This window comes from Terrapene carolina, unplaced genomic scaffold (assembly GCF_002925995.2).
Source record: "Terrapene carolina triunguis isolate 2854851 unplaced genomic scaffold, T_m_triunguis-2.0 Scaffold236, whole genome shotgun sequence".
Lineage (NCBI taxonomy): Eukaryota > Metazoa > Chordata > Testudines > Emydidae > Terrapene > Terrapene triunguis.
In genome coordinates, this window is record NW_020664587.1 from 10,812,328 (window position 1) to 10,833,899 (window position 21,572).

Below are 21,572 nucleotides of genomic sequence, written 5' to 3' on the forward strand. Positions count from 1 at the left end.
TTTTACCAGAACCTTTTATTAAGTCTCATTTTTGAAGAGCTTACCTAAAGGACAATTACATAAACATGCAACATTGCTTATGAAAAATTAAGTTACTACAGTTCATAATGTAAAGCTCTTTATTTACATATTTTAATGTGAACAAAACTTCACAGGCAAATCGTTTTGTATATCTGCCAACATCAGGCCTGTATTCCACAGTATAAAGTTACAAGTGAGAGAGACATTTAGAATATATTTAAGTGCCTGGTACATTGAAAAGCCACGCAGTTTCCATTGCGGAGACAATAAGTGTCTGTCTCACATTCTATAAAGCAGTTTTTAATTCTAAGAGTAAAGGAAGGAGTTAAGGGATGATTACAGTAGCAGTATTCCCACACACCACCATTTTAGTAAGAGAGGGAGCAGTCCACTGGTTTCTGTGCACACTTTAAGGGCTTGATTCTGAGAAGTTGTGCATCAGTGGGTGTAGTCAATGGGTTTTGAAAGTGCTCTCTACATCTCAGGATCAAGCCCTGAATAAACTGAAGCTCAGACAAAAATATACTGCTTAAAACTATTTATTTTAGAATAAATAGACTATTTTAGAAATTGCAAGGAGGATTGGAATGTGTGGAAGGTGAAAGTGAGGTGGAGATTTCTCCTTTTAAAGTCTAATGGTCAGTTTAGCTGTAAATATGTGCTGCAATCTGAATTATAATCCGTGGCATCTCAGACCTAAGAGTATTTTGTAAAGAGAGTATAAATTGAGATTAAAACCAACCCACAAGACCTGCCCTTGTAAGTAAGCATACTCTGAGTTTAGGCTGCTAAGTGGGTGGGGGAAGTTTGGCTTGATACCTAATTGTGCCCTGTAACTGCTGGGGCTGGAAGACTGCTTAAACGGAGAGCAGGGTTTCTGCAGAGATGCGTGTGGCTTCTGAGGGAGTGCCAGGCACTTCTACTTGATTAACAGGGATGGTGGCTGCAACACAGAATTGAGGAATAACGCAGGGGAGGTGATTTATGAAGCCATTTTAAATATCAAGCATTGAACACATGCAGCAAGTACTCATGAAGGACATAGCCAATAGATTGTAATGAGTGGCAGTAGGACCAACATAATAAAAACAAAAATTACACTGGTGAAGGTGCTGCTCCTATGTTAGTATGTTTGGTCACAAATCTGCATACTGAGATCACCCAGTGCTGCCTTAACATGGCACACTGGAGCAGCCCAAGCTATCATTTTTATATAGATTATATACACACACATCACACCTTCACTAGAGCCATTTGTTAGAAAGTTTTAAAAGCGAGTTTTATTGAAAGCAAATGCTATGAACATTTAAATACATCTAAAAAATGGACCATTAACCCTTGAAATAAGGCTGAACTGCTTAAATCTTTAGGGCAAGAGACTGTGTGGACTCTTTATACCCAGTAAAAGGGTCAGAGCTATGTAAAAATCTAAAAGCCCCCAGGACCTGGCCAGGGATGGATTTCCCCAGTGCAGGATCCGCAGAAGACAGCCACATGCTGTGCCAAGAGTCAAGGGCAGGAGGGGTGTGTCAGGGGCATGGGTGCAGCACCGGGGAGATCTGTAGAAGGCTGTTATCTATTATTTTTTATGCCTGGGGACAGTACAAAAGGTGACTTAAAGTCACCAGACCCCCTTTCTCTTGGGCTTAGAGTTCTGTGCTGCGTGTCTTAGAGGCACAGTAGAGAATCTCTTTCATGATATCAGTGATAGACAACCAGGTACTAAAGAGCCTAAATATTTACTCTCCAGGAATTTTGCGTATTGCTCAGCTGCAATTTATTATTTCTTTTTAAATACCACTAAGAAACCCCAGAAGCAGCTATGAAAACTACATTTGGAGTAACACAAAGGGCTGTATGTAGTCTATGGCAGGATCAGTAACCCAAACACTGAAGTCTACTGGTGGCTGTTACATTATTATAGTAGGATCAAGCCCATTAAATCAGACACTAGTTTATGTCATTTACTGCAGAGGGCTCCAGGACAGAGAGAGTTTTAAAATGTTAAACATTGAATTTGCATGCATTTGTGGTTTAGTGCTGATCTGTACTGAAGTAATATGTTTCTGTGGTTTAATAGCCACAATGTCAAAACACCTACTGCCTCAGTGATTAAAAGGGAAGAGATATGAGAAGCGAGCATTCTTGCCTCCCCCCACACACCTTCTCTTTTACCATTCTGCTTTGTATTTTTAAATGAACAAAAGCCACACATACATTCACAAATAGTTGACTACTGGGGATTGAAAGCCAATAGTATTAAATCAATGTCATGAGGAAATCCAATAAGTTTAATGTTCTGGCAATACTAGTCCATTAACTTTGTTATCTTGCTTAAGCACGAAAAGCACGATGGGCAAAAAAAACCAGACATTTCTCTAGGTTTCATAAGCTCAAATGTACAGGATGCCATTGATAAGCTCTGAATTGTCAGATGTGCCAAGCTAGTCAAGCAGCTCTGTGTAAAGTAAAACTATAGAAAGTGGCTATCCACCCTTTAGGAGGTCTTTTATACAATTTTTTTTGAGCTGCTCAAAAAGTACCAAAGCAGTGTCAAGTATTTGCTGGTGCAAGTAGTATTTATAGCCAACAAAGCAAACATTGTATGCAGAAGGACCAACTCTGTTCTCATTTACGATATATTTCACCCAAAGCAATGGAATTTTTTGCTAGTGAGAGCAGAATCTGGCCCACTGTATATAAATACACAAACCCGCTTTTGCAAATCTTAGGTCCTCTCAACCCAGTTTGTGTAGGAGTAACCTTGTGCAGTGCACAGAAAGCAATTGCTATCGACTTCAAAGCAGCTTCTGCTTGTTTGTTCAGCCACACTGCTATGAAGATAGGCTGAAATGCACTGAGCAGACTTAAAATTCCATTCTTTAGCAAGACAGATATATTTAGAAAGGGGACAAAAAAAAAAAAAAAAAGTTAAAGTGCAACTGCCTGAAAAGCAGATGTAATTTACATGCAGCTGTAAGCATTATACTCTTAAAAACAAATATTTTGACCCCGTCCCTTTAATCTGACAAAATTCCTCCCTATCTGCTTCTAACCACCCTTTGGAAGATAGAAAGTTAAATATATTTTTCCCTTTATCATGAATGAATGCACACTGCTGTGTTATTGTTATCCTGCTCAAGTGGTGAACCATGCATGTTCAGTTATTCTTGTTGGGTTGCTCATAAGTAATGGGCTGCTGCCTTTTTACTTTTGAAGGAAAACAAAACCTCACAACACTGAGGCTGAGATTTTCGAATCTGCCAAAGGGATTTGGACACCCATTGAGCATCCAAATCTTTAAAGGCAGCTTTGAAAAATCTCAGTCTGAATCTCTTGTTCAGGAAACAAAATTGAATTTAGACCTTACAAAGAAATACAAGAACACTAAGAAGTTGGTAAGTCTAAAGTTTGACCAACTACAATGCCATTTTAATTTCTTGCACTTCACTGTGTCAATTTCTGCACCATCTAATCCAGTCCGTGGCAAATTCTCTGAAATCAGAAAACTGGTGACCATCATCTGTGTCCTAAATTGATGTGCAATCTAACACAATGGTGCTACAAAAAAAAACATTAAACATGCACATCTCACGCAACACTAGACAGAGAGTAGCGGTTATTGAGAAATGCAACACGTTTATGGTCTGGAAAAAATTAAAGGTGGATCAAATCATTTACTTCCTTATTCTACTGTTTTATACCATTCCTAAAACACAGTACTGGCCAACCTTCTTTTGCTTTAGATCAGTGACATTTTAATGCCATGTTAAAGAAGTGTTCATGAGGTAACCAACACATCATGGTCCAACTTTCTGGACCTCCTTCATAATTGATACATGATCAACCAAATTTTGCCCTTCAGTCCTGTTGACTTCAGTTTGTGTTGTACCTACTGCTGGCCGAGCTGAAAAGCGACAGTCACTGTACTTCACATAGCTTCACATATCTTCACAGTGCCAGCTGTCTGGTCAATATCAGAGAGCCACAATACTGCCTGTCATTGCACGTTCGAAGTTAGTCCTCCTTTTAAGGTGGCTATGATTTACTGCTAGCTTAGGACAAATGTTTCCAAGTTCACAACTATACGGAGTCCTTTATTCAAATAATCCGTCTTGAAAGTTAAGTTTGAGACTAGTTTTAAACCATACTGAGTTCAGCTTTAACATACTCATTTATATTTTAATGGATCTAAAAACCAAAGCGATAAATAAATAAAGACCACACTCTTGTTGCCCTAAGTCAGCTTCTTAAAGAGCACTCACTCCTTTTTACTGTGCTCCAGCACACGATAGGGCAGTGCAGAAACTCCTTTGGAACCATGCTCCTCCTGCACTATTGGCAGTGTGGCTGGAGTGTAGATCTCCGCCATGCTATCATTGTTCTCCAGGGCACCATAGGAAAAGGAAGCTTTGAGGTCAGGCTGAACTGCAATTCCTTTGTCGTGCACATTCTGCATGCCTGCAACAGGGGGAGGAAAGGCACGGATTAAATGGTTAGGAAGAGAAGTCTCTTCTTCCTCCGCCCAGTTATTGACAAATTATACAATTTCAGGACTAGCAATATGCCCTATCAGTTGTGTGAATGTTAAATAGAAAGACATAAATAACCCTGGAAAATTACAGTGGCTAAGCTCCTTGTGGGCGGGTGATGGCAGTCAGCTATCATTAATTTGAACATCATTTAGTCACAATCCTCCTCTTTCCCCAAAGTTTATTCTTAATTTTTTGAATTTCTGGAGCACCTTTCATGAGAGGGGCATTGAGTGCTTGGAGCAATTAATATTCAGGACCTAAGAATTGATTACTTCATCCTGTGCAGTATAGTTATGTTCATTTTTCAATAGTGGCCCGATTTCAATAGTGGCCCACAACTCCCCCTGTGGTTAGTAGGAGTTAAGAGCATACAGCATTGTGCAACATTGCACCCCTACCCTCTCTGCCTCATCCACTTGAGGACAGAGCTTCTCCCTAATTGATGTTTGTAAAGTGATTTATAGGTGAAAAGATCTGTTTTTTATTAAGATTGCTTCAGATTCTAGACCTGATTCTTATGGACACTAAGGCCACATCGCACCACTCTGGCAGGGATATACTCCCATTTTAAGGTCCCTTTACCAACTAGAACAATGTAAAGCATCTTTAGCGTAAATGAGGATCAGACCCTCTGTATTCCTTTTAAAACGATTTTGACACCAAAGCTACAGTCATCATATCAACCGCATCGTGGTCACTTACACTGCTATCAAAGATAGAGAAGCAACCCATCATGAAGAGAAAAAGTTATGGATGCATAAACAGTTTAACAAATAAAAATAATAAGAAAAATTCCACAGCAGCCCAGCAGGTTGCAACACTGAACAAACGTTAAAATAAAATAAAATTTAGAGAGAAATCAAAACACAACTTTTTATTCTGATAATGGATGTTTAAGAGGCAGAATGGCAAAATATTGGACTTTTCTTGTTACCTGGCATAGCATCCATTGAGATGTAGGGTTCAAATGGTATGGATTTCTTCTTGTTTCTTGTGATTAAGAAGACGCCTAAAAATGCAATGAGGCACCTGAGAGAGAAGGGGTGGGAAGGGGGAAAAAAAGAGGAGAAAAAAGGCCTAGTGAAGTGAGTGGAAAAAAAAAAAAAAAAGACGTCAACAAGCCAAGGTTGTTGCTTTTTCTGAATGTCCATCGTGCACCAGAAGAACAGAACACAGAGCTGGAAGAGACAGAACCTGCAGAGCAGAGATACAGCCCTACTCACCAGGAAGCAGCGTCTCTTAGTTGAATAATGACTGTGTTCACATTATTGAGATCCACGCTGCGTGCAACTAGTAATCAGAACGAGTCAACCTTTCCCTTGGCAAAATGCTCAGTTATTAATTTGCACTTATGGGAAGCGCTGAAGTCTTGATAAATTACAGGGGAATGGTAACAGCCCAAAGTTTGATTCACTCTTACTAAATTCCAAGGTTCAACAGTATGACCTTTTTGGCATTTCTGTAGGTAAATCTACGGACAGTTGTCAGCCCTAATTTCTGCAGTATGCTAATGAGAACAGACAAGGTTAATTAGTACTTTCAGTGGGTCTGTGTTTCTGTATTAATTTGTAAGATAGCTTAATGAATCCCCTGCTTAGAGGGAGCTGCTTTAAAAATCAACGCATTGTAACGAGACTCAGTACCAAGATAAGTAAGGAAAAGCTTTACTGATCCTGTCTGCACTGCATGAGTATCCAAGCAGTACTTGATTGGGCTCCCAAAACCTTGTCCCCAGCTCAACATAGGTTCAGCATAAAACGTGGGATGGGTTCTCGGAGGATGGTCATTTATTTGGTTGTTCTAATCCTGCTTGGAAATTAGGAGGGACACCTTTAGTACCTTACTCTAAATGTTAAAGGGGATAAAAGGTAACTGGTATCAAGATTGATGCTTCAGGGCATAAGCTGATCTCCATCTAGGGTCAGGAAGAAGTTTCCCCACATGGTATAGTTGTTGCACAATTGCGTGCACAATAGAGCTTTTATACCCTTCTGAAGCATCCACCTTGGGCCTATGTCAGAGACAAGATATGGACTTCATGGGCTATTTTACATTCTAGTAGGAGAGTTTTCAGAGTAGGTTATCCTACACATCAATGGACGCTAGAAGACAAAGCAGTAGTATAATGAGTCCCAGATAGGTTTCAATAAAATAATTCCTGCCACAGAGGACATTAAACTCCACTCCCCCTTTTTTAAAGTTTAGCCATATAGAGAAATACATTTCAGTCTGCTAACACAGTAAGCATCTGTGTAAATCAGCAAAGTTCCATTCACTTCAACAGCACCATGTCAGTTTACACCAGCTGAGGATCTGGCCTGGTATTTTTAAAAACGTACCCTAGTGCAAACATGCATATATGGAGAACATCTTCACCAGTGAAGTCCAAGTAGAAGGTTGCTCCTGAGACAAGAGGAGATAACATGAACAGGTTTTAGCTTAAATTAGATTCCCTCCCCCATGTGGCTGAGCAAGTAGAGGTACATCTTAAATCACCGCTTCCTCCAGCAATCAAATAATTTTGGGGGGCGGGGGGGGAAATAAATCACGAAAAAGACACCAAAATTGATAATTGTTTTGTTTATTTTTCCCCAAAGAAGCTTTTTTAAAAAGAAAAAAAGAAGGAGGGGACCTATAGGAATACCTGCTCTACACTTAAAAGTTATACTGGTATAAATATGTCAGTTTAGGGATTGGATATTTTACCAAAATAGTTATACGGGTACAACACCCTAGTGCGGATGCAGTTATACTGTTATTATGGGGCCTTATGGTGGTAAAGTTCATTCCTTTTCCTGTACAGGAATAGCTCCACTGGTATGAGTACCTTTAGACAACACCAGCATCACTTCATCCACACTAGGGGGTTGTATCACTTTAACTACACCAGTATCATTAAAACAATACAATTTTTATGTTTAATCAAGCCCCAACCCCATAAAAAAAAGCCACAACAACTAGGAAGTTTATTCATCTGGGGCAAATCTTTCTCTTTATGGGCAGACACAACCTTCCTTGTGAAGTTTCCTTTACACGTTATATTCTAGGATGGAAAATAGTGACACTCCATTTGCCACAGCCAACAATTATTTGTATTGCTATCAAACATACCTCACAACCACCTTTAAGGCTGCTATGCCAGTGATCTGGATGAAGTTATTAGCACTGAAGAGAGGTCCCATATAAGCTATATTGAACATATTGCCTGAGCCCTGCACTGAATGGCAAGACAGGTTGAGAATCTCTAATTGCAACAGGGAGTGAATTCCCACCTGATTGCCTATGACTCAATCCTGCCAAGTGATCTCTGCACCCACTGAAGTCAACAGGAGTTGAGGGGACAGATCACCATTCAGGATTGGGCTCAAAGTGTCCTGGCTCCTACTCACTTAAATTTATAATTGAGGCAAATCAAATAACTTGCTGTGTCTGGCTGCAATATCTGGCTGGGAACCCAAGAGTAGAGAAAAATCAGGCAGAAAAACTGAGCCACAGCCATTCAGGACCTTGAATGAGAAGACCACCACCTAAGTCAATATGTAGTTTACAAGGGCACCAAAGGACACTGAGGCCTTGTCTTCTGGGCAGGTTTTACCAGCTATACAGGAATAACCGTCATAGTTATACAAGTATAATCCTCTTGTTTGGACTCCAGCATAAAAATGGCCTTTTCATTTTAGCTTAAATCCCTTCCCAATTGACATACTCTAAATCAATCAATGAAAGAAGTGCCACTCTTGTAATAAAAGTGTCCACACACGGATTATATCTATATAGCTATATGGGTATCAATTTATACCTTAGGTTATGCTGATAAAACTTTCCCATGTAGACAAGGCCTGAAACAGGAATATGTCAGCCCGTAAGGATGGGAGCTGCAGCATCCTAAATGCAATGCGAACAAGAGAGTTTAGAAAAAGAATCACAGCAGACTCTTCTTGAGAAAACAAAAGCACTTCTCAATAGCATCAGTCCCACTCTACTGAGCGCTGGTGAGGTTTCACAAATAGTAGAGGAGTTTTAGCCCTGGACCTAAACTATACATCTAGCAAGCATTCAGATTGCAAGACACCCACTCTTTTTATACTTTAGGACAGAGTGAGTGAGTGATCCAGTCTCAGACATAAGCACCAAATCAGTGGTCAGATCTTAAGAGTTTTTTAAACAGCCTAATGGGAGTATTCACACAAAATGAAACTGACTACAGAAAACAGCAAGAAAATGCAAGTTATCTTCCTCAGCTAGAAAATCAGGATTTTTCTCCAAAGTCTTTTGCCCTTATTTTAAAAGAACAACAAACCTGATAACATTGCACAAGTGTTTACCTGCTGTAATCGCTGTTGCTGTGGACAGGATGTAGCCTATGCTGGCAATCTGAGATGAGTCATACAGCTGCGAGGCTTGGGTTAAAAACCTTCAATACAATGGTAAACAATGCAGGTTGATTTTTCTTTTTTAGAAGAATTCTCAACATGTGTTTAGAAGTTGCTTCTGTAGGAGATAGTTCTTTCCCTGTTTCTTTCCACCTCTCAAACAAATGCTCTCTAGATAAAGATTCTAGATTCTCTTCTTCCTTATACCTTCAGTGGAGACACTCCTTATCACAGCAGTTTAAAAGGAGAGTCAGACCCCAAAGGGAAATCCTGGCCCCACTGAAACCAGTGGGAGTTTTCCTATGGATGTCAACAGAGCCAGTTTTTTAAAAAGTTCGTATCCGTGTTGCTAATACCAGGGTCAGAGGAGAGCGCTGGTAACGCTTCTTTCTGTAGTGTATAGCAGACTTGGTCAATAGTGTTAGCACAGGGCTAACAGTGTTCCCACTGAAGTCAGTGTCAAAACTCCCATAGGTTTCAGTGGGAATAGAAACAGGCCCTTAATGATGAAATCTGGCAGACCGTCAGCATCACGTTTTCATGAACATTATGGTTTCAGAGCAATGGCCACTATTCGGTTTTTAAATTACAATCTTGTACCTTTCTTTTAATTCTTAGTACTACAGTTATTATGAAGGATGTGGTGTTTACACAGCAAAGAGATGAAGAACTTCCCTCTGTCGGGGCCAGCATAACAGTGAGCAATTTAATTACCTAGTGTTGTCCATGTGGGTTGATTTTTAAACATTTTAACTACATTGTACTGCACAGCTGTAAACCACAATAGGAAGAGAGACCATATCAACTCACCTTGCTTGAAATACCGCTGTTGCAACCATGCATACCAACATGATATAGAATATAGGGTAGCCGAGCTGGAGGCTTCCTTGTATTGAGACAACAATCATGCCTGCTATAGCCTTCACAGTCACTACAGTCATAGACCCTGTGAATATGTAATGAAGCTCAGTTGTAACACAGCAGCACAGATCACTGGATTGTTAACTGGAATCTCCGGCCACAACAGGTGGCTGCTAACAAAGCAAAAGGTGACAAGAGCCTCAGCCTTCCTTTTGCAAAGGACAGACCAGGGGAGGAGTGTGATTCCTGACTTCTATTCTCAGTTCTGCCACTGGTTCACCATGTGACTTTGGGTGAGTCACTTAACCTCTGCGTGTGGCTGCTTCCCCACCTGTAGAATGCAGGTATTTACCCAATCTCCATCAATGTTTGAACAGCGCCTTAAGATCAAACAAAAGGGTCTAGAAGGGTACAAATATGCCTTACTTCTGATGGTGTACCAGTTTTATTACTAAAATGGAGGAATTTTCTAAACACAGCTCAAGAATTAGGATTGAGAAAAGCCAATTCTCTTCCCCGTTTCTGCAAGCACAAGTCAAGGTAACTCAGAATTAAGGTAGTCACCCTGTCCATGATTTGGTTGCCCTGTCAGGTCTCCGGTTATTAAGCTAGATACCACAGTGATGGATATTACATCTGTAGCAAAGCTTGAGAGAGTACTGCAGCACACTGAATACTGCTTTCAAAGCACTGGATCACAGAGCTAGTTATACACCAAATGGAACCTTCAACTCCAAACTCTTTAGCATGTCAGTTGGTGTCTCTGCCTTTCTATTATTCCGTTTACTTGGTATTTCTTAAGACGACAGATCAACAGGAAGGAAAACGCTAGGGGAGAAATCCTGGCCTTAGTGAAGTCAATGGCAAACTCCCATTAACATCGATGGAGCCAGGATTTTGCCCCATGTCCAGAGCTTCTTCTAGATTAAACATGGATCTATTGACATAGTATTGTCTTGGAGCCCCAAGGAGCCAGAAATACAACTGCAGTGATAGTGTCGCAGCTGTTCCTTTAAAACTATAATGGCTCATAGAACAGTTACAGTCATCATCTTCCAGCCTTCTCTAGCACCTTGCAACTGAGGATCTCAAAAGCAAGCAATTCACAAACATTCATGTAATTTAGTTTCCCCAACATCCCTGCCTCCCATTTTACAGATGGGGAAATGGAGACGCAGAGAGGTCAAATGCCTTACAAAGGTCACACAGGGAGTGAGTGTCAGAGCCAGAAAGATTCCCGGACTAAAAATCGTGTATTTTAGCCACAAGATCATCCTTCCACCTCAGCTGAAGCCATAAGACACTTCCCAGTGTTTTGCATACATGAACACAACACATTGTCATTAGCAGGGTTTAGAATCTGACATATCCTCTATTTGGGGGACTAGATCCTGCCTCCAGGAGGAGTGGACTGATGGTCCAATAGCTCTTGTCCATCTCTACTTGCTTCAATCTGAAATACTATAGCAAGATACAGGCTTTATTTGCTTTTCATAAACATTTCTGGAATTAATTACTGTGATTAACGACATAAAATGCATGAACGTTCCCCACCGCCAGGAGCTCTTCACTCCAGTTCACAATATTAAACCACAGTTAGAAAATTTTAAGCACACATTTGAACTTACCCAGCAATGCTACCAGCAGAAGAATAACTACTATGTAGTTTGCATTTTTCCTCTTGTAAAAATACAGCAGCAGGCAGAACAGTATGATTTCCACAAGCTAGAAAAAAAAAAATGCAGAAATAAGTATTAGAAAGTGAGGGATGGGGTGGAAAATCCTTTTTCTTGCCGTGTATGCGGCTTTGATGCTCATGTTGGCAATGGTAATAATACCTAGCTCTTTTCATCATTAGATCTCAAAGCTTTACAAAGGATCATTATGCCCATTTTACAGATAGGGAAACAGAGACAGAGGAAGTGACTTGCCCAAGGTCACCAAGGCAGGCCAGTGGCAGAGTTTGGAATAACACCCAGATCTCCTGAGTCTCAGTCCTGTGTGCTGCCCACTAGGCCACACTGCCTCCCATAAGCCTTGTAATACTATAGCTTTATCTGATGCCACAGAACTGCCTGGTCCCATGAAACTTGATGGATGGAAACGATAGTGTACACATCTTCTCATATTGTGGTACTGCTAACATCCATGAAAGCTGAGGCGGGATATAGTAAGACTATAGGTCAAATCAGCCCTGATCTGAATGGATGAGATCTTCAGTGACTTTTGCAAGAAGAGTGGAGTGGGATTTTCTGGGGACGTTGCGTTCCTTAAAATAAAAAAAACAAAACAACAGGCCAAATAACGCCAATTGTGCACCCAGGTCACTGGTTTCATTCAGCTTTTCCTAAAGAGGTTCCTGCATGAGGACCCAACCCACCACCCATTAAAGTCAATCGGACTCTTTCAACTGCCTTCAAGTGGGACTTGGATGGGGTCCTAATTATGAAAACATGAGTTTTTTTGCCTTCTGGTAAAAGCACAGATCTGAGTCACAGTACATGGGCATCTTAAGCACAGTTGATGCCAATCTGCAGTCTGTTACCAGGGGTTAACAGTGGCAGGTTGGGGAGGGGGTGGAATATTTTCGACAGGCTTGAATCCTGGCGCAATAATTCAGAGAGGGAAGGGAAGCTGAAGACCAGTCAGTTCTAGAAAACACGCCCTCTGCTTTAGGTTGTGCATACAGACACATGCGCCGAGCTAGGGAGACAATTATGGGAAAAGCTCTTAGAGTCATTAACAGAGCCAAGAAAGAGCCATGAGAATGATTAAAGGATTCAAAAACCTGCCTTATAATGACAGACTCCAGGAGTTCAATCTATTTAACTTAACCAAGAGAAGGTTCCGGGGTGACTTGATCACAGTCTATAAGTACCAACAGGGAGAATAAATATTTGATAATGTGCTCCTCTATCTAGCAGAGAAAGGTATAATATGATCCAATGGCTGGAAGTTGAAGCTAGACAAATTCAGACTGGAAATAAGACGTAAATTAACAGCAAGAGTAATTAACCTTGGAATAACTTACCAAGGGTCATGGTGGATTCCCCATCACTGACAGACTATTTTTAAATCAAAATTGGATGTTTTTCTAAAAGGTCTGCTCCAGGAATTATTTTGGGGGAAGTTCTATGGCCTGTGTTATACAGGAGGTCAGACCAGAGGATTACAATGGTGCTTTCTGGCCTTGGAGTCTATGAAAATGCAGCAAGTACCTATGAAAATCCATTTTAAGTAAAAGCCCCAGCCAGACATAATTCAGAAAGCATGGAATCCAACCCATATTTCGTGGGCCACCTTACCATATATAAAAGAAATGGCCAGCTGACTAAATGCTTAGTTATATTGTCTCCTGTCATCATCTCATGACTGTTGGGTCCAAATGTTATCAGCAGGTAAGTTCCAACGACTGCCAAACCACAGCCTACGAAGGACAAAACATAGCGTCCTTTGGCAAACCAAAGACAAGAAACAGAAGACATGTTAGTGGATTAGTACAGATGCATGGGTTACACACTGCACATGCATAGTGATCATTCTAACTACAGATCATGCTTCCCCCTGGAAATGGTTCATTCCTCCACCCTCCGTGCCCCTCTTTCAAAATACTAGAAAAAACAAGCAATATATGTGCTCTGAGCGGAGAACCAAGAGTTAACACAAGATAAAAAAAGTCTTCTAAGCAAATAGGTGAGGGTGAGTGCTAAATCTTAGGCCTAGGCTACCTGGCCATGCCTCTTCAACAATGCAGTGTTCACTCTGTCAGGAGGTAGAAAGTCTAAGGCCCCCACCCAGCAAATACTTGCGCATCTATGTCGTTCCTTTGAACTTCGATTGTGTTGGTGACAGATTGACAATTTCCTGCAATATTCTGAATTAGGTTTAATACCCTTTGGGGTCCAGCATGTTAAAGATGCAATTGTGTATAACTTCACTAGGATACTGACTAATGCGCTCTAAGGTATCAGGAACTTCAAAGCTGTTTTTTTTGGAAAAAGACATCGGAGGTGGATTTCCCACAAAATATCTGGGAGTAAGGGGCAATGCAAATGACCCATTTCAAATCCACCTTTTTGAGGCTATGCCTGGGGAAGGAAAACCCATTGTCTGTCAACTACCTGGTCCTGGAAACTCTCGATCAAAGACCCTGGAGCTGTATAAAAAGGTGGATTAAACACATGAGCGTGCTTGGTCTGAGCCGAAGCTGTGATTCACTTGAAACCACAAGGAAACCCCTTGGGTGGGGTTTGGAAGGACTGCTCCAGCCAGAGCCCACATTAGGGTTGGGGTGACCTCTAGTAGACTTATTAGCATATGAGTAGTTTTTTTTTTAAATTGTTTTTAATAGGTTCTCTCTGTAATACTTTTTATGTTAAGAATAATATAGGCTTGCTTAGAAAGAGCTGTGGGGTACCTTATACCAGTGGGCAGTCAGACTGTCAACCGTCTCCGCAGAGAAAGTAAGCAGGCCTGCTTTGGCAGCCTGTCTCTGCTAGGAATAACACAGTGAAGGCAGGGAACTGTTCAGCCTGGAGATACCTTGGTCAGAAGGGAGAGAGACATGGGTCTCCACCCAAGAGAGGTGATGACAGAAACCTGAGAGTGGGAGCCCTTGCTGGACCAGACAAGGGGGAATACAGGTGCAGTTAATCTGAACTGAGACAATATTTAAGGCAGGGGTTCTCAAACTGGAGGTCGGGACCCCTCAGGGGATCGTGAGGTTATTATGTGTGGGTGGGGGGGGGGGTGTCACGAGCTGTCAGCCTCCACCCCAAACCCCACTTTGCCTCCAGCGTTTATAATAGTGTTAAATATATAAAAAGGTGTTTTTAATTTATACGGGAGGGGGGGTGGCACTCAGAGGCTTGCTATGTGAAAGGGGTCACCAGTACAAAAGTTTGAGAATCACCGATTTAAGGGATTTTCAGGATCAAGGCCCAAGGATGTGCCATCAGATTCCTCCAATAAACCCCACATCAAACTATTTCTAAAATCAGTAAGCAAGGACGGGACCTTACAGGTTCATTTTCAACAATCAACCCGAGATATGGAAAATCCATTTGTAAAAACAGCAGATAAACCTTTCTAGTGAAAAATGTCATTTTAAGAATTGGTGTCCCTTTAATAACGGTCATACTATATACTATGAAGTAATGAAGTAAAACTTAAGCCGCATTCAAAGCGGAAATGAAGAATACGGAATAATGGAAGTGAAACTTACTCAGAAAGTCTTTGGGTTTCCACTTTTCTTTAATGAATATAATTCCTATGATTGCGCTAGCTATTAAAAAAGACAAAAAGTTATATGCATTGCAGTTTCATAAGCAATCTTACATAAACATAGATACAAGAGTCCTTTTCCTTTACCTATAACAGACACTGCACTGAGTGGCACAATCAGTGAAAGAGGTGCAAAGGCATAGGACGAAAACACCCCCAGTTCTCCCAGCAGCAGAAAAAACAGACCACACCACCATGTCTTGGTCCTGAAATAGGCCCGAGGGTCTCTGGAACCTGCCAGCCGGATGTGGCTATACTTCTAGAAAGGAAAAAATAAAAATAAAAAAAAAAAAAAAACACAGATACTTGGGGATCCTTACTGCTTTTCAAGTACAGGACGCTTGGGTAGAGGGTCAATATTTGTTTCATGATACTCACCTGGAGGTTGAGTGCAATACTGATAACTAGATGACCAAATATAGCTAGTAATGCACCGATCAAGTTTTCCTGTAAAGCAAAGCAAACATGCAGATATTAGATTTTCCCCGTGAAGCCAGCGGAAGGTTGGGAGGGGGACAATCCTGATAGAAAGCAGATTTTTGAATACCTCTCTCTGAGTCCTGTCTCCAGATCTAACCACTATTCTTATATGATCTTGGGCAAGTCATTTAGCCACTTAATGCCTCAGTTATCCCATCTATAAAATGGGGTTGATTAATACTTTCCTGCCTGACATGGGCATTGTGAGGCTTAATTTAATGTTTATGGAGCTCCTTGAGATCCCCATCAGGAAGGTGATGTAGCCCTGCACCATATTCTTTTTTCAGTAAGTGGCACACCTAAAAATCAATTTTCATGGAGGATCTGAGAATTTTGTGTTCCCCAGAGTACGGATTAGGCAGGTTCTTCAGCACCTTTCTTCAATTCCAGGTTCAGCCTCTAATAAATATCTTGACTGACCTCCAACTGTCACAACAACTGGCCAGATAGGAGCTTGCAGGAAGAGATTTAGAATGCGCTTTTTAAATGAACCAGTTAGTCATTCCAGAGAAAAGCACAGGGGGTGGAAACCACTCCTGACAGACTAGTGTTTACAGCCCAGCAATACCTTGAACAAGCTAGAGGCAGAATTCAAAGCAACCATGAATGAAAGGATGAATCACAAAAGAGATGCACATCACGATGCTACCAGAAGAGCTTGGAGTGATCTCTCTCTCTGTCAAGTAGGGACATTTACCATTTGCGTTCCTCTAGCAACCGTCTAAATCTCATTAGAGCATCATTAACAGTTTTAGTTTCAAACACAGCTATCCAAGGTGTAGCGGGTACTTCAGGGTGATTTATTTGGGATAGCTGAGCCCGTGTTTATCCCTCTCTCTAACTATTGATATTAAAGACATTGGCATTATTTTTCCATGCACCGTCAGGCAGTGGCATTAAAGTAACAAATTACGTATTTAAGTGGGACAGAAAGCCCTTTGAAAAGTTGAAGGTGATTAGGGTGCAAAAGGAGTTGAATACGCCATGAGTCTAATCAAGCCAACTTCTCCCAGGGTATCCAAGGGTATGTCTACACTGCAATGAGACACCTGCAGCTGGCCCTGCTGGCTGACTCAGGGCTTGGGCTAAGGGGCTAGGGACAGTGTACAGACATAGTGAGGCGCAGTCTCTCTCCCATCTCACAGGGGCCTTGAGCCCGGGCTCCAGCCTGAGCCCAAATGTCTACACTGCAATTAAACAGCCCCTTACCCCGAGCCAGCTGGCATGGGCCAGTCATGGGTTTTTAATTGCAGTGTAGACATGCCCTAAGAGAACATCCCACTGCAGACAGCAGGAGGGGAGTGATACTATAACCCTACCGGATTCCAGGCTAAGAAGCTCAGCAGGTTCCACTGGTTCAACCACCAAACCTCAATTTAGAAAGGCATGGCAGAGACACCGCCTCCACCAAACAGCTCAGAGTTGCTGGCTCGGGAGGGCCAGACGTACTGAAACGTGCCCACCCCAGTTCTCTCAGCAGCACTTAGACTTGCGCGGCACCCAGATCTGCATCCTCAGCGAAGAGCCTTGCACAGTATTCAGAGTCATTCTAGCTGGGATTTTCAAAGGGGCCTTTGAGTCAGCAGCCAAATCCCAATCCTACCTCCATTAAGATCCTCTGAAAGTTCCAGCCTCAGGACCAGTTAGAGAGGAAGGATGGGCTTCTGGTTAAAGCATTGGGTTCACTTCCCAGCTCCCTGTGTGACCTCGGGCAAGTCACTTAGCATCTTTGGCCCAGCTCCCCAAAGTTATTTGGGCTCCTAACTTCCAGTGAAGTCAGTGAAAGTTAGGAACCTAAATATCTTTGAGGATCTGGGCCTTTGTCCCTCAGCTCCCTCTCTAGAAATTGTGAGGCAATAATCCTTCCGGTCTCACTTCCTTTATCTATCTCGCTGTTGGTCCTTCAGGGCAGGGACTGTGCCTCACTATGTCTATACACATCACCTAGCCCATGAGGGCCCCAGGCGCTGCTGTAATACAAACACGCAGCACACGATCCGAGAGCTCAGCACACTCAAGACAATATTTATATTTCCAAGCCGGACATAAATCCCAGCGCCATTCAGGTCAAGTTTTAGGCCTACTAGGCAGTGCCTTTGGTGAACATCTGACCTTGTAAGAATAGGGATCCTCATGGGGCAGTACAGATACAGCAGCTGTTGCGAGTGGAAGCTGCTGGAGCTGCAGATCTGGGCCTCCTTCCATTTTGGTTTATTCACGCATCTCCCTTGCGGCTTCCTCAACATCCGCAACCGCTCTTTAGAGAAGAGACTTGGACACAGCCGGTGCCTCCTGGCCCATTACTTTACACCACTTCTCCTTTTCCATCTTGCTCCCGTGAGCTAAGGAATGGGCTGGTCAGTGGAATCCGAGCATCCTCACAATTGCTGTTCTGCTGCTGTCTCCTTTATTCCCCACACAGCAAAGCAGGGATGAGCCAATCACTCCAGGAAGAAGTGTGGATCAATCCATATTTCCAATAGATCACCAGCACAGCAGCTTATCTTTCCCGAGATTTTAGACACTAAGAAAGATTTAAAAAATAAAAGGTAAATCAATGAACAATCATCACAAAACTTGCCACCTGAAAGCAGTGTATTTATAGTGACGTACACACACAAGTGTCGGGGAGCCAGGTGGTCAACTGAGGGAGGATGGGATGAGAAATTCTGGCCAAGTACACCAGGCAAACCTTTACTCTTATAAGAAATTCCTCAGAATCAAACTAACATTCACACATATCAGATGGGACCTCAGTGTTTAAGGTTTTTCCTCAAGACACCCACACAGCCCCAACTGCATAGAACTCAGTTTATCTGAGCCGATACTTAAACTGCATGTGGTCCTGAAGGCAAACGTTCCTTTGGGTGGTATTAAAGGTCAGGCCATCCCATTTGGAGAGCTGGAGTCAAAAAGCTCTCTGTCTCCAAGGCCTGTTTTACACTCCTTTAGTGCCTAGTGACCTTGTGTTGTACACTCAGGAGACACAACATCACAGGTCCTTCCACCACCACACAACCGAGATAATAGTGCCGCTTTTCATTTGCTCTAACCAGGGGGTCCGAGCCTGCTCCCATTTTAATGAATGGCAATGCTCCCATTGATTTCAGTGGGAGCAGGATTAGGCCCTTAGAGACTTCAAGCTCCTGGGGGCAAGCCCCACTCTAGCTGTCTGGGAAGCACCATGCACACCTGAAGGACCTAACAGTAGTGGGCACTTTGATAAGCACCTTTCACTGGAGAATGTCAAAGCACTTTACAAACACCCAGGAACGGAGACTCAAAGTGATCCCTTATTATAGCTGGGGAGGCTAAGGCACAGAGCAGTTTAAGGGCCTGATTTTCAGAGGTGCTGAGCACCCACAGCTCCCAGTGAAGCCACATGATCCTGAAGCCAATATGAGCTATGGATGATAAGCACCCCCCAAAAAATCAGACCCTAAGTGAGCTGCCCAAGGTCACAGAATAATTAAGTGGCAAAGATGGGACTAGGATCCGGTAGTTCCACTGCTCAGTCCTATGCTTGGCTACAAACCAGAATCTCTTTCCAAGTCTTAGGCCTATAAAGGATTTGCCTGGCCCACCCCCAGTGATAGCGGTTAAAACAAATGCAGCAAATGCCCTTCACATGCCCAGCAGAGGAAGAAGCAAGCCACCTAGCAAATCAGCTGTCTCAGGCTGCAGAGGGAAGAGCAAGATTTTACTTTTGAATGACTATCCAAGCACAATCCAAATCAAGAGCTTGACTACACAAACAAAAAAGTTCTTCCGTGTCACTTCCTGGTTTAGGCAACCCACCTGGCCCTGTACGGGCTACTTCTGAGCCTAAAAATAAAACAGGCTGGCTTTTTAGAGTAATGCCCAGCAGGAACAAATCAAAAGAAGACACATAACAGGTTCCCAGACCGACAGAAAACATGAATCAGACCAGAAATTATAGATAATTCATGAACTTTCTATTGCCCATGCAAAACCATTAAGGTCACTCACCCAATCTGAGTTTCAAACACACTCATCTGGCTTTCCACTTAGGCTGAGTGATGAAGGGATCTCTGCTGATACTTTACTCCCAGGGATATAGATTTACACAAATTGCTTTTAATTTCTTACCCAACTTAGGGCTTCCAGTCTGCTGCAGTGTTTGGCTCTTCTCAAGATACTGTGATTTGATGCTAGACCTGCCAGTCAGCTGGGAGACTCATGTATGATTAAGATTACTGGCTGCTAGGCAGGGTGTTAAATGGCAGGCCCAGCCTATTGGTTGGGAATGGTAAAGCTTGTTTGCAGTGCAAGATACTAAAGAGAGAGAGAGAGAAAGCAGAGACCAGGAGCTGTGTTTTCATACCATTTTGTGGGGTGGCCTCTAGTGGTCACAATTTTGTATTTGCACAGAAGCCATCAGACTAAATGGGATGTTATGGCCCAAATGTGCAAGATTCTGAGAGATGCTGAGTACTCTCATCTCCTGTTCATTGCATTCAGAGGGGAGTACCCTCATCTCCTGTTCATTGCACTCAGAGGGGAGGACCCTGGATGGGGGCTCTTTCTCAGAATACATGCAGTTTTCTTTTTTAGAGGCCCGATCTTGTGAGATGACGAGCACAAACAAACCCCAATGAAATCATTGAGAGTTACAGGTGCTTCTCTCCAATGCAGCCCAAGATGCACTGGTTAAATGGATGTGCTTTGGATTCAGCCTCCTGGATTCAGCCTCCTGCACCAATGAAAGGGATTCTGCTGCCAGTGCATTGACTACCGTACTAAAACAATAGTCCTAGTAATAGTTAATGTTTGTTAACTGATTCGATGATCAAAGGGGTCTTAAGTGTTCTGATTATATCACTTAATGTTAGACACAATGGGACAGATTTCCAAAATAACTCACTACCCACTTAAGCACTTTCATAAGAGTCAGATTTTTTTAACATGGCACCTTGGCAGCTGCTGGGTGCTGGTGAGCACTTGAAAAAAAATCTGACCCTTATTTAGGTGCCTAAATGGGAGATGAGCAATTCTGACTACAGGTGTGGACGCTGAGCTTTTATTTCTATCGCAGTAGCCCCTAGAGGTTCTAAGATCAGGCCCGTTGTTGTAGAAATACCTAGCAAGAGGCAGTTCCTGCACTAGAGAGCTTGCAGTCTGAAGACACAAGGAGGGAGAGAGAATATCAAGACAAAGTGACTTTGCCAAAAGCAGGTATCAAACCCAGGTCGCCTGATTGCCAGGCCAGCATCTAGCCCCTGGGCCAGCTGACTCTGAGAGTTTTTAAAAATCTGGCCCAGGAGCCTGCACCATTGCAGCTAGTGGCTGTTGTGCCATTAGGGTGATCAGATAGTAAGTGTGAAAAATCGGGACGGGGGTGGGGGGTAATAGGTGCCTATATAAGAAAAAGCCCCAAATATTAGGACTGTCCCTATAAAATCGGGACATCTGATCACCCTACGCACCATTGACCTCAGCAGGAGCAGACTCAGCCCCTCTCGGCCAACATAAAACCTTGTTAACATTTAGAGCAGGGGTGGGCAAACTTTTTGGCCCAAGGGCCACATCGGCATTGCAAAACTATATGGAGGGCCAGGCAGGGAAGCCTGTGCCTTCCCAAACAGCCTGGCCCCCGTCCCCTCCCACTTCCCGCCCCCTGACTGCCCCCCTCAGAACTCCTGACCCATCCAACCCCCCCCCCCGCTCCTTGTCCACTGACCACCCCCTCCCGGGACCCCCGCCCCCTATCCAACCCCCACTGCTCCCTGTCCCCTGACTGCCCCGACCCTTATCCACACCCCCGCCCCCTGACAGCGCCCCCCAGGATTCCCACATCTATCCAACCCCCCCTGTTCCCCGTCCCCTGACCGCCCCGCCAGAACCTCCACCCCATCCAACCGCCCCCTGTCCCTTGTCCCGACTGCCCCCCGGTATCCCCTGCCCCTTATCCAACCCCCGCCCCCTTATCATGCCACTCAGAGCAGCAGGAGCTCGCAGTCCCGCCACCCGGCCGGAGCCAGCCATGCCGCCCGCGCTG

At 43.1% G+C, this 21,572-nt stretch overlaps 2 protein-coding genes across 5 annotated transcripts in view; one reads left to right on the forward strand and one right to left on the reverse strand.

Moving 5' to 3' along the window:
* NIPAL3 (NIPA like domain containing 3) lies at window positions 1–19,697 on the reverse strand. 3 transcript variants are annotated; one of them, XM_026657117.2, is made up of 12 exons: window positions 19,664–19,697; window positions 17,666–18,077; window positions 15,452–15,520; window positions 15,161–15,332; window positions 15,015–15,074; window positions 13,096–13,241; window positions 11,419–11,515; window positions 9,740–9,875; window positions 8,882–8,970; window positions 6,896–6,959; window positions 5,491–5,585; window positions 1–4,482 (listed from the first exon to the last, which is right to left on the reverse strand). In XM_026657117.2, exons 2-12 carry the CDS (start codon window positions 17,756–17,758, stop codon window positions 4,283–4,285), a joined length of 1,221 nt encoding a protein of 406 aa, XP_026512902.1. In that variant the 5' UTR covers window positions 17,759–18,077; window positions 19,664–19,697; the 3' UTR covers window positions 1–4,282. The 3 variants fall into 3 exon arrangements, with proteins under 3 accessions (XP_026512902.1, XP_026512903.1, XP_026512901.1); XM_026657118.2 differs by having other exon boundaries at window positions 13,096–13,217; window positions 19,544–19,693; XM_026657116.2 differs by having other exon boundaries at window positions 19,544–19,693.
* The window catches only part of STPG1 (sperm tail PG-rich repeat containing 1), a 31,309-nt gene continuing 19,206 nt past the window's right edge, over window positions 9,470–21,572 (forward strand). For both annotated transcript variants that reach the window (XM_029912671.1, XM_029912672.1), the window contains exon 1: window positions 9,470–9,626. The gene's annotated coding sequence lies outside the window, so the exon portion shown is untranslated. The remainder of the gene's footprint in view (window positions 9,627–21,572) is intronic.

What these genes read in the sequence shown, in the direction of transcription:
- NIPAL3 (XM_026657117.2), bottom strand. Translation starts at nt 17,758, where the DNA reads ATGGAAGGAGGCCCAGATCTGCAGCTCCAGCAGCTTCCACTCGCAACA. An exon ending in GGCCATTTCTTTTATATATG is followed by an intron (nt 11,516 to 13,095) that starts GTAAGGTGGCCC and finishes TTTTTTTTCTAG; the next exon opens with CTTGTGGAAATCATACTGTT. An exon ending in TCTGCTGGTAGCATTGCTGG is followed by an intron (nt 9,876 to 11,418) that starts GTAAGTTCAAAT and finishes ACATATTCACAG; the next exon opens with GGTCTATGACTGTAGTGACT.